This window comes from Biomphalaria glabrata, chromosome 10 (assembly GCF_947242115.1).
Source record: "Biomphalaria glabrata chromosome 10, xgBioGlab47.1, whole genome shotgun sequence".
In the NCBI taxonomy this organism is placed as follows: domain Eukaryota; kingdom Metazoa; phylum Mollusca; class Gastropoda; family Planorbidae; genus Biomphalaria; species Biomphalaria glabrata.
The window spans coordinates 16,210,003-16,222,740 of record NC_074720.1 but is presented as its reverse complement, the minus strand read 5'-3'; the positions used below and the strand labels follow the sequence as shown (position 1 = coordinate 16,222,740).

General features: G+C 40.0%; 1 protein-coding gene across 2 annotated transcripts in view; it reads left to right on the top strand.

Annotated features, from left to right (window-relative positions):
- Nucleotides 1-12,738, top strand: part of LOC106050327 (sorting nexin lst-4-like) — a 42,046-nt gene that overhangs the window by 14,446 nt on the left and 14,862 nt on the right. For both annotated transcript variants that reach the window (XM_056043683.1, XM_056043684.1), the window contains exon 3: nucleotides 10,151-10,225. In XM_056043683.1, coding sequence (XP_055899658.1) covers nucleotides 10,151-10,225 — 75 coding nt within the window. The remainder of the gene's footprint in view (nucleotides 1-10,150; nucleotides 10,226-12,738) is intronic.

Genomic DNA, 12,738 nt, shown 5'->3' with positions numbered 1-12,738 from the left:
TGAGATCTTAACAAATAGAACATGATATGAGATATTAACAAATAGAACATGATATGAGATCTTAACAAATAGAACATGATATGAGATATTAACAAATAGAACATGTTTTAACAAATAGAACATGATATGAGATCTTAACAAATAGAACATGATATGAGATCTTAACAAATAGAACATGGTAGCAGATCTTAAAACAGAGCATGGCATTAGATCCTATCTGATCAATAACTGATGTTCCTTCTAACTAAAACAGTACAACAATAAACAATAAATAAATAACATAATAAAAATACTTTAAAATAGCTTATAGTAAGTGTAATTGTATCAATTAGTTTGGATCAGTCATAAAATTAAATGTGTAAACATTTCTAGTTGAACTGTCAGTCTTTTACTCTAAAGTCGTTCTATCACTGGGTAGACAAGTGACTGACTAGAACTAGGAAATGTGTAGTGTGTTTAACTGGGCCTAGGATTGAGACATCATAGATGTAAGGCAGCACTCTAGAGATCTAGGTCTCGGAATTAACTAGGCCAGTAATAACTTGGGGGGGGGGGCACTGAGGACACTAGCTGTCTTGTTCGCGATCTCTCTTTACAGATAACCTCTCTTTCTCTCTCTCTATTTCTCTCTATCTCTCTCATCATATTCTTTTCAATTACACACATTCCTTCCTAACAGAAGATAATTGCGTCCATCTAGTCGTGCATGTTAAACTCTGCTAAGCCATTGTTTTTTCTGGCTGACTCAGACAACCCGTTCCATGCTGTAATGGCACCAGGAAAGAAGAAGAACTGGTACGAATTCGTCCTTGCATGTGGAATAAGAAATGTGCCTTTGTATTTCTAATAGGGCGACACCTCAGCATGAGTGATGAGACACGAGGGATGGGAAGGTGTGCAGTGCTCTTTAACTTTTGGTTTCTTTGGGAATTAGGAAGTATTGAATGAGGAGGGGGTGAGGTGGAGATAACCCCCACCCCCACCCCCATGCATGTTGGCTCTTTAGTGAAGGATCCAAAGGCAACAAAAGTTCTTCTTGAAGAAAATAAAAGTTGACAGTGCATGATTATTATGGCAATATAAAGACATTAACAAGGTTACAAAGACAGTTTGTGTGGAAACACAAGCTCAAAAATCGGCCCCCGGTGTGGTCAACCCAGGCAGGTAAAAAGGCAGGTTTTCAATATTTTAAGAAAGAATATCAGAATGAAATTTTATCAAGAAGATTAACAGATCTTGCGTGGTGCCCCAATGGTCCAGCAGACCAAGGGATATGTGAATGTGAAGTTAGATGTGAACCTGGTCTAATTGATGTCATATAATGATTATCTAATTGATCTTATTGTTTAGCAAAGGGTCAATCTCTTATTCAAAGTCTCAAGGAAAAATACATCATTTCCGTAAAAAACAATTCCTTTAGTTAATGTGATTTGTGTGACTGTGGCTGTGCTGCAGTTCACACGATAATATGAGAAACTACTTATTAATTGTTGTTTTAAATTATGTTTCACTTAAATACATACTAAGTCGATTTTTACTCTTTAAAAATAAAAGTAAATTGTAATAATTTTTAATTGTAATAGTTAGTATAACAAAACTTACTTAACATACTTAACACAAATGTAAAAAAAAAAAAATTTTTTTTGACAAAAAATATAAAACCATTTGCATAAATGTGTTTAAAATATGGTAGATTAATATCTCCCCTACTAAGGAGCCTCCCGAGTTTGTTACTATTAATAGTGAATAGGTGTAAAGTGGTGTAGTTTTATGAATAAACTGCTTGCATAAGTGATTTAAAAAATTAGATTTTTCGCTTTCGGAAAAAAAAAAGTAGCCGTTGCATCAGAACTTTGAATGGACTAAAATATCTTGATGTCGGATTTTCAGTATCTTTTCTAGTTTACAAGATCTAAACGGACGGACAGACAGACAAACCACACAAAACTAATAGCGCCTTTTCCCCTTTCGGGGGCCGCTAATAATATTTCCAAATCATTTAACAAAGCCTTCAACCGTTTCTTACTATCTGCTTGTCTGTGGTGTTGTGAAAAAGAATTTTTTGAAATTCAGAAAACAAAATCAGTGTAATCTACTTATGGTTGCATTGTTGCAAACTTGAACTCTAGATTAATGGCAATGATTCCAAAGGTTAAGGATGCGTGCAGAGTTTCACATGACTACACAAACCCAGTGAGCTGACCTCACCGGGTGACACCCACCCTAGTGACGCCACTGTTTCAACTTGATCCGAGAATGGGAGAAACAAAAAAAAGTGTAAAAGAATACCCCCAGACATTGAGACAGACAGACGCAATACGTTAATAAAAGCTTTACAACTAAGCCAATAAAACGTTTTGTTTTTTTTATTCCCCACCTTGGGGGAAAGGAGCCTAAAATACCCTATGCCCCTCTCTCCTAAGGAATCTACTTGCCAACTGTTTTCTGGAAATGAATCTTTCCACAAGACTATTTCATTATGTTCTCCATAAACAAACGTATTTGTCTTGGTACGGGTTGAAAACGTAGCTTCAAATACTACAGAAACATAAAAAAAAAAAAAATAACTCAACTGAACTTCAACTCAGATAGACACCACTGCAATAGGGTATTGTGTAATATCACTGGCCTATACCTTGTTGATGTCTAAGAGCTGAGCCGAAGGCTCTTCGAGCTCTAAGTTTGAAAAAAAACCTGTTTGGTCGTCCAGCCGAACAGTAAAAAAAAACAAACCTGTGGGAACACAGTTCTGTTTGAGAGGGACCCGAGTCAATGCCTATGTAAAACATTGCTGTTTCCAATGCCTTTGGCCCCGACGCATGCTTGGCTGCACATGGCCGAAGGCCGAGGGCACCGGGAGCCACCGTCATTTTCCTTCGTTGTACCAAGCTAGCTGTGTGGGAACCGCCATTGATGTAACGGTCCCTTTGAGGAACAGCGCATGGATGTGGGACGTGTTCGTGGGGACTTTTTTACAACCCCGCCCGTGTAAGAGGTTGACTCTCGTCTACCCGTGGGCATCCCCACGGGAGTTATGTTTCGCCATTCATTTAGCCTAGCTACCCCCTCAAGTAGCCGTTTCCACGCGGGCGCCACGATGAGGCAGAACAGCGTACCCGCGCTGGCCTATACCAACTATGACCAAAGCACGTTGTGTGTATGACTAAGAGAGAAAGTCTTGTGTTCTGCTAACTGAAAGAAATTGTCACGCTTGTGCCAACGTTAGAAGAGAGGAAAGGGGGGGGGGGTCGTGTCGCGTGATCGCCTTTTAGATATTAGTCATGGCTTGACTCCTAAGGACAGAGGCACGGAAATAAACATCTTACACCCTTCCCTCAAGCATTCTTTAGTCTGGGCCTCACTTTTTGTGTTTGTTGATTGGAACGTTTTTTTTATGAGCAGTAGTGTGGAATGGTTCAAAGATCCATGTGGTCAACAGGGCCGGATTTTTAAGTATGTGGAAACCCCTACACTTTTTCGAAATCTATAATAAAATCCAGTTATTAATACCAAATACGAATACCCAAAAGAAAGAGAGAGAGAGAGTAATTGTATATAAAATTTAATTTTCCTTCGTTTAAAAAAATAAAATGTTCTAATACCGTACACATATTTTAGTAACAAAAAAATGTAATTTTTTAGGGTTTACGCAATGTAGCAAATCTGGAGTATTTGACGAGCTAACTAGAAGTGAACACATTCGAACCACGGCAGTGTTGCCAACTGTAAGATGGAGAGTCATGTTGGTACAAATTGAGGGAACAAAAACGTAATGTTGCAGGCTTCTCGAAATATAGATTTTTTTCTATATTGTGGGGGCCCCCTTCTTATTGAGTTCCATTTGTAGCAGGCCTGCCTGCCCTCCCTTAAATCTGGCCCTGGTGGTCAGAATATGAAGTGACACCAACGACCGAAGACGATTGATACAAATTTGTGATTGTTGTTTTGGGGGTAAACATTAAATGTCTTGTGTTCCTTGTGTAAAGTTAGAACTAAAAAGTCACGAGATGAAATTGAACTTTTCAATCAACATGAGCTGAACAAAAGCTCATCCGGGTCTGGCAATAAGAAAGGTTGGATGGTTTCCTGTTGGACTTAGGACTCTGCCTATCTTACGTTATTAATACTAGGTAGGTTTGGTCCACTCAAAACACTTAGTACTAACATAAGTGTCGAATTAGCAGTTGCCTGTTAAAACCTGGACAGTTTAAGATTGCATGGGGAGCTACAGCGCACCTGGAGCGAATGGAAGCGTGTCTTTTTGTTGAACGAAAAAGGGCAAAGAGAAATTTAGGGCAAAAAGATGTGTGTGTGTGTGCGTGACTGGAGCGTCTGTTTATTCTCCAGTACGCTGGTCAACATCTTAAAGGTTGCTTGAATCTTGTCAGGGGTCAGAACCTGTGGGCTGTGAACCTGAGGACTATCTCCTCACCTCCCGACATCATTGTAGAGCCACTTGTGGGCCCGCCCATGACTCTCTACACCTGCTGATCACTTGAACCATTCATACCGTGATTATTACATTGTACAACTTCAGCGGAATATCAACGAACTGTATTACCTCTTTATTGTTGAGGTTCGTTGACTTCATGCATCATTCAGAACCAGCCGCTAACTTCTTCCCGCCGTCACCATAGAAACACACACACACACACACACACCATATAACACTCATCCTCATCGTAATGAACTCAATGCATCAAAGAAATGTTCAAAATAAACCCTGACTGCAGTAGCTTGTAGACCAGTCACTGCTTTTTGAGTACAATTTGTTTCTTTATTAGCGACTCACTTTTCAACGGAAAACAAAAAGATGATGTGAGCTTAACCATTCCTCCAGACACATTCTAGGACCTACTTAAACAACTATTTCTTGTTAACTGAAGAAGTATAGCTTTTGTCTTAGAATGAGGAAGTACCGGTAGTAGATCTAGATACATGGACAACTTTGACTATGCAAGGACTTGTGACTTCCCGAAAAGTTATCAAACTACAAAAGCTGGTGTCGCAGTGGTGGAGATGAAATTACTCGTTGCTAGGGAGACATCCCACTCAGACGCTTTGGTCTTTGATTAGGTTTCCATTAAGACGCTTGCCTAAAGTTTTAGAAGACTAAAAGACTGCGGTAAGATCAGAGGCGTAGTGAGCAAAACGTGCGCCCGGGGAAAGGTACTTTATTGGCACCCCCCCCCTTTTCCATGAACATCACATAGAAATATAGGCTTATAAATAAAAAGTATTTATAATAATAATATAGTACAGATAAGCTTATAATGCATTACCTAACTAAAATATCTACAATAATTTTTTGGCGTGTGGCATCGCCCTAAGGGTGGCGCCCGGGGCATCGTGCCCCCCTACTACGCCTCTGGGTATAAAATTCCTTCCACTCACACTTTTATTCTTCGGGAAATTCTAAAAGAAAATGTCCATTTGTTAGATTCTTAGAATTTCTTCCGTAGATCTGATGATTGTTTTAGATTGGAAAGTGGAGTGGGCGATGCATCATGTTCGCGCTGTTAATAGCATATAGATCTATCATTTAAAGTCAGAAGTCTTGACGCAAACTGTGCCATTTCTCGCTAAGGTAGGCCACCCAACGCGAAGAGTAGACAGTGTTCTAGCGTCCGACACTCATACCATGGAGGCGTGACGTGGTCCAGAGATGCGACACATCTTGCCATTCACTCACCTACCTCGTGTCACGTGATCAATAGTTCGGAGGTTTGGGTGTCAACAGAAGACATCGATTGGGCATCACACACACACACACACTCGCGGATGTGTACACCGGTTGACATGAAGTGATCCAATATGACTGTTTGCTTCAACATTGACGTTATTTAGCTTTCAATACTGACCTGTTTGCTGAACGCATTTTCCGATGACGTCATTCTTTGATGACGGTTACCTTTTAAAAAATAAGAAGTACGTTTTACAGTGAAATAAAAGAAATCTTGATGCCTAGTGGGACGTGTTCATACGAAGTCGGTTAAATAAGGAAACACTTAGTGTTCCGTGTGGACTGTAATATCAATTAGATTAGATGGACACACAGGGTTAGGGCAAACTGCTGACTGGGATGAGTTAGCCCAGCGACAGAAGTCAGCCCAGCTTTTATTGTGTTACTCACATTTAAGTTGACCTTATTCACTTCTTCTGTACCAGATAACCTTTTGGTCGTTACCTTTGACATTATTTGCAAAGACATTTAATGGAAGAACATTAAGCCTATCTGTGTATTTAAGACTGAATTTACTGGGGCATGGTCCGTGATGGGGTGTTTAAAAAATCGAGCGTTGTTGCTATGGAAACATTATTTTAAAAAAAAATGACTAACTGGACTTACTATTTAATTAAACAATTCTGCGAGCCATGTAGCAATCACCTGGATCTAGAACAAGTTGAAATATAGTTTCTATAAGTACACAAAGTCTGATGGCAAACTAAACAATGAAGCTTTTGAGATAGTGTGTAGACACCCTTTTTTGTCTCTACCTATCTCTGCCCATCTCTCTCTACCTGTCTCTCTTTCTCTGCCAATCTCTCTCCCTGTCTCTGTTTCTCTGCCCATCTCTCTCTACCCGTCTCTCTTTCTCTGCCAATCTCTCTACCTGTCTCTGTTTCTCTGCCCATCTCTCTCTACCCGTCTCTCTTTCTTTGCCCATCTCTCTCCCTGTCTCTGTTTCTCTGCCCATCTCTCTCTACCCGTCTCTCTTTCTCTGCCAATCTCTCTACCTGTCTCTGTTTCTCTGCCCATCTCTCTCTACCCGTCTCTCTTTCTTTGCCCATCTCTCTCCCTGTCTCTGTTTCTCTGCCCATCTCTCTCTACCCGTCTCTCTTTCTCTGTCAATCTCTCTCCCTGTCTCTGTTTCTCTGCCCATCTCTCTCTACCCGTCTCTCTTTCTCTGCCAATCTCTCTACCTGTCTCTGTTTCTCTGCCCATCTCTCTCTACCCGTCTCTCTTTCTTTGCCCATCTCTCTCCCTGTCTCTGTTTCTCTGCCCATCTCTCTCTACCCGTCTCTCTTTCTCTGCCAATCTATCTCCCTGTCTCTGTTTCTCTGCCCATCTCTCTCTACCCGTCTCTCTTTCTCTGCCAATCTCTCTACCTGTCTCTGTTTCTCTGCCCATCTCTCTCTACCCGTCTCTCTTTCTTTGCCCATCTCTCTCCCTGTCTCTGTTTCTCTGCCCATCTCTCTCTACCCGTCTCTCTTTCTCTGCCAATCTCTCTACCTGTCTCTGTTTCTCTGCCCATCTCTCTCTACCCGTCTCTCTTTCTCTGCCAATCTTTCTACCTGTCTCTGTTTCTCTGCCCATCTCTCTCTACCCGTCTCTCTTTCTTTGCCCATCTCTCTCCCTGTCTCTCTTTCTTTGCCCATCTCTCTCTACCCGTCTCTCTTTCTCTGCCAATCTCTCTACCTGTCTCTTTTTCTCTGCCAATCTCTCTACCTGTCTCTGTTTCTCTGCCCATCTCTCTCTACCCATCTCTCTTTCTCTGCCAATCTCTCTACCTGTCTCTGTTTCTCTGCCCATCTCTCTCTACCCGTCTCTCTTTCTCTGCCAATCTCTCTACCCGTCTCTCTTTCTCTGCCAATCTCTCTACCTGTCTCTGTTTCTCTGCCCATCTCTCTCTACCCGTCTCTCTTTCTTTGCCCATCTCTCTCCCTGTCTCTCTTTCTTTGCCCATCTCTCTCTACCCGTCTCTCTTTCTCTGCCAATCTCTCTACCTGTCTCTTTTTCTCTGCCCATCTCTCTCTACCCGTCTCTCTTTCTTTGCCCATCTCTCTCCCTGTCTCTGTTTCTCTGCCCATCTCTCTCTACCCGTCTCTCTTTCTCTGCCAATCTCTCTCCCTGTCTCTGTTTCTCTGCCCATCTCTCTCTACCCGTCTCTCTTTCTTTGCCCATCTCTCTCCCTGTCTCTGTTTCTCTGCCCATCTCTCTCTACCCGTCTCTCTTTCTCTGCCAATCTCTCTCCCTGTCTCTGTTTCTCTGCCCATCTTTCTCTACCCGTCTCTCTTTCTCTGCCAATCTCTCTACCTGTCTCTTTTTCTCTGCCCATCTCTCTCTACCCGTCTCTCTTTCTTTGCCCATCTCTCTCCCTGTCTCTCTTTCTTTGCCCATCTCTCTCTACCCGTCTCTCTTTCTTTGCCCATCTCTCTCCCTGTCTCTTTTTCTCTGCCCATCTCTCTCTACCCGTCTCTCTTTCTCTGCCAATCTCTCTACCTGTCTCTTTTTCTCTGCCCATCTCTCTCTACCCGTCTCTCTTTCTCTGCCAATCTCTCTACCTGTCTCTGTTTCTCTGCCCATCTCTCTCTACCTGTCTCTGTTTCTCTGCCCATCTCTCTCTACCCGTCTCTCTTTCTCTGCCAATCTCTCTACCTGTCTCTGTTTCTCTGCCCATCTCTCTCTACCCGTCTCTCTTTCTCTGCCAATCTCTCTACCTGTCTCTGTTTCTCTGCCCATCTCTCTCTACCCGTCTCTCTTTCTTTGCCCATCTCTCTCCCTGTCTCTCTTTCTTTGCCCATCTCTCTCTACCCGTCTCTCTTTCTCTGCCAATCTCTCTACCTGTCTCTTTTTCTCTGCCCATCTCTCTCTACCCGTCTCTCTTTCTCTGCCAATCTCTCTACCTGTCTCTGTTTCTCTGCCCATCTCTCTCTACCCGTCTCTCTTTCTCTGCCAATCTCTCTACCTGTCTCTGTTTCTTTGCCCATCTCTCTCTACCCGTCTCTCTTTCTTTGCCCATCTCTCTCCCTGTGTTTTCCTTTCTCTGCTCTCTGCCAGTCTCTTCCTGCCTCTCTCTCTCTCTTTGCCTCTCTGCCAGTCTCTTCCTGCCCCTCTCTCTCTCTTTGCCTCTCTGCCAGTCTCTTCCTGCCTCTCTCTCTCTCTCTTTTTGCCTCTCTGCCAGTCTCTTCCTGCCTCTCTCTCTCTTTTTGCCTCTCTGCCAGTCTCTTCCTGCCTCTCTCTCTCTCTTTGCCTCTCTGCCTGTCTCTTCCTGTCTCTCTCTCTCTCTTTGCCTCTCTGCCTATCTCTTCCTGCCTCTCTCTCTCTTTTTGCCTCTCTGCCTGTCTCTTCCTGCCTCTCTCTCTCTTTTTGCCTCTCTTCCTGTCTCTTCCTGCCTCTCTCTCTCTCTTTGCCTCTCTGCCTGTCTCTTCCTGCCTCTCTCTCTCTCTTTGCCTCTCTGCCAGTCTCTATCTTCTACTCACCCTGGAATCTTTTTCTATTTAACACTAGCCCCATTCGGTAAGTGGTGGGCTTAATCTGGCAAAGAGTGCTTACATTTCCCTGCCATAGGGTCATGGCTGGCCAGTTCATATAAGGATCAGAAAAATAAAATCACATTAACTTTCGTTGGCTCTGAATATTTATTTTTGGGGGGGGGCGCTAATTTTCTATAATTAATAAAATTTTGGAATACTGTTGCTTGAGTATGCCATGTTAGGTTCTTAATTTGTAGAACCCAAACTCAATGTAATGACTTGTTGGCTCACTTCATACATTCTCACCAAGTTGAGTTGGTGGAAACTTTTCAACTTATTTTTTATTTGTTCAGGCCAGGAGTGGGACAGAATCAGGGTTGGGAACCTATAGGTTAGTTTTCTTTTGGCCATAACTTGGTGAAGAGAACTAGTTTGAAAACAAGTTTTCCATTTTAACCAGTGTTCATAAAAAGGTGAATGTCAAGTTTTTGATCAGCTAGTTAACAAGCTTTTTAAGTTAGTGATACTTTTCAGGATTTCTAAATTCTTTGATTTCCCCAATCAAGCTCAAACATTTTTTTTTTACTTGGTGGGACCAATCTTATTTGGCACAAATTAATTTTGACTGAATGATGTACTATTAAGTCTGCTACTGTAGGTCTATTACATTTAGCTGTGGTCATTCCTCAAGCACCTTGAATAGTGAAACATCAGTGAATGCTTTGTTTTCAATGTAGTGAGTGACTAATTAGTTCAGTTTTAATATTTGTATTTTTAAATATTATAATCAAGTTCTGTGGAAAATTGTATTTTTTTTAACAACAAGTTATTCAATGAATTCATGTATATTAAGTCTATAGAGTTACTATCATAAAGATTTAAAATACATTGAAACTCTCAAACAACAAGGCAGTATCTGTAGACTTAAATTTTTGTTTGCTGTCTGTTACAGGACATAGGAGATGGCTGGTGGGAGGCGAGGAGTGCTAATGGAGCCCTTGGACTTGTCCCAGAGACTTATGTGGAGGTGAGTGACACCCAACAGCATCTTGTTTAAATGACTGTTGTAGTGGAGTGTTTACCATTCACTCTCTTGTTGGTTATTGCATCTGTGTGTGTGTGTGTATTCTCTCAATCTACTTGTTCATACTGTTACATTTGTTTAGTTGACTTTAAGTTTTACTTTGATTATTTGTGATATAGAAACATATATCCTTTTAGTTCATTTAGTTTTGGAAAGGTGATTAGAGTTTTATTCATATGAATATCTTCAAAATATAAAAAGATAATATCAAAGTCTAAACAGAAACTTATACTTGAATAAAGGTTCTTATAAGCCACCTCTAGCCAGCAGGAGATTGATGTGTAGTTATGGAGGAAATAAAATGACTCTTGTGTCAAGTATTGATGGGCACAAGTGTATATATAAAGTATGAACTAAGGAAGTAAAATCTGACTTCTAGTCAGGGGTAACAAGTTAGCTGACATTTTGTAGGCATCAGGCTACTATGTTGGTCTCCCTAGCTCTCACAGCCATTTAAAGATAATTGTCACAAGTGATGTCAAGTCTGGTTACAAGGGAAGATTATTTGCTTCAGTTGTACTGCACAGGCAGACTTGCTGTACAATAGAGCTGGAGAGAAAAAACAACAACAGTACAGTCCCTAAGTGTAGACATCACACTTACAAAGTCAGTACAGTCCCTAAGTGTAGACATCACACTTACAAAGTCATTGTTTAAAATGTAAAGAACTGATTCTTAAAATAGCTTTATGTGAATGTATAAACCTTAAATGCACTAGACTGTTAAATATTTAATATATATTTCTAATGGTTATCACACAAATGCACTAGGCGGTTAAATATTTAATATATATTTCTAATGGTTATCACACAAATGCACTAGGCTGTTAAATATTTAATATATATTTCTAATGGTTATCATAAGATGTGAGAATGTGTGTCATTTGTTTATTTATTTGTTGTGAGTTTTTAACATGCATTCCTCTAAACAGCCTTTGTCTCCGCTGACTTGGTATCTATCCATTTATTATATATGTCTTACTAGTAGTATCATTGTGTTGAAGGTCTGGACAAGGAAACAGGAGGGGAACGTGAGAGGTTGGATTAAAGAAGTTACTGTTTTTTTAATAGCCCATCACTCCCCATAGATCTCAGACAGGACAACATGCTACACTGATTTCAAGAAGAACATTAAGACCTGGCTGTTAAAAACTTTTTATAAATTAGTTTGTCATTTTAGCTCACGTGTTTATGTAGCAAGTGGTCAGTTAGTCATTTGAGTGCTGACAGGGTCTGGGTGGAGCATTGGTAGTTGTTTTTTGGTTGTTCTTCTTTAGAGTTAGGAGATACTCATTATTGCTTATATGTGTGTTACTTATTAAAGTACTTGGTAATGTATGGTTTTTGAAGACACATTATCATACAATATTGAATCTAGTCTAAACACCCTTGAGTATTTTGTTTGGGCATGCTTAACCTTCTTTATTATCTTATGATGTGTAATCCATGTTTGAATTTGAAACCACATATGTTGTAAATAAATATTGTTTTGTATTGTTCTATCTCTCTTCAGATTGTTTCTATTGTTCTATCTCTCTTTCAGATTGATTCTATTGTTCTATCTCTCTTCAGATTGTGTCTATTGTTCTATCTCTCTTTCAGATTGATTCTATTGTTCTATCTCTCTTTCAGATTGTTTCTATTGTTCTATCTCTCTTTCAGATTGATTCTATTGTTCTATCTCTCTTTCAGATTGTTTCTATTGTTCTATCTCTCTTTCAGATTGTTTCTATTGTTCTATCTCTCTTCAGATTGTTTCTATTGTTCTATCTCTCTTTCAGATTGATTCTATTGTTCTATCTCTCTTTCAGATTGTTTTGTATTGTTCTATCTCTCTTTCAGATTGTTTTGTATTGTTCTATCTCTCTTTCAGATTGTTTCTATTGTTCTATCTCTCTTTCAGATTGATTCTATTGTTCCATCTCTCTTTCAGATTGATTCTATTGTTCTATCTCTCTTTCAGATTGATTCTATTGTTCTATCTCTCTTTCAGATTGTTTCTATTGTTCTATCTCTCTTTCAGATTGTTTCTATTGTTCTATCTCTCTTCAGATTGTTTCTATTGTTCTATCTCTCTTTCAGATTGATTCTATTGTTCTATCTCTCTTCAGATTGTTTCTATTGTTCTATCTCTCTTTCAGATTGTTTCTATTGTTCTATCTCTCTTCAGATTGTTTCTATTGTTCTATCTCTCTTTCAGATTGATTCTATTGTTCTATCTCTCTTTCAGATTGATTCTATTGTTCTATCTCTCTTTCAGATTGATTCTATTGTTCTATCTCTCTTTCAGATTGTTTCTATTGTTCTATCTCTCTTTCAGATTGTTTCTATTGTTCTATCTCTCTTCAGATTGTTTCTATTGTTCTATCTCTCTTTCAGATTGATTCTATTGTTCTATCTCTCTTCAGATTGTTTCTATTGTTCTATCTCTCTTTCAGATTGTTTCTATTGTTCTAT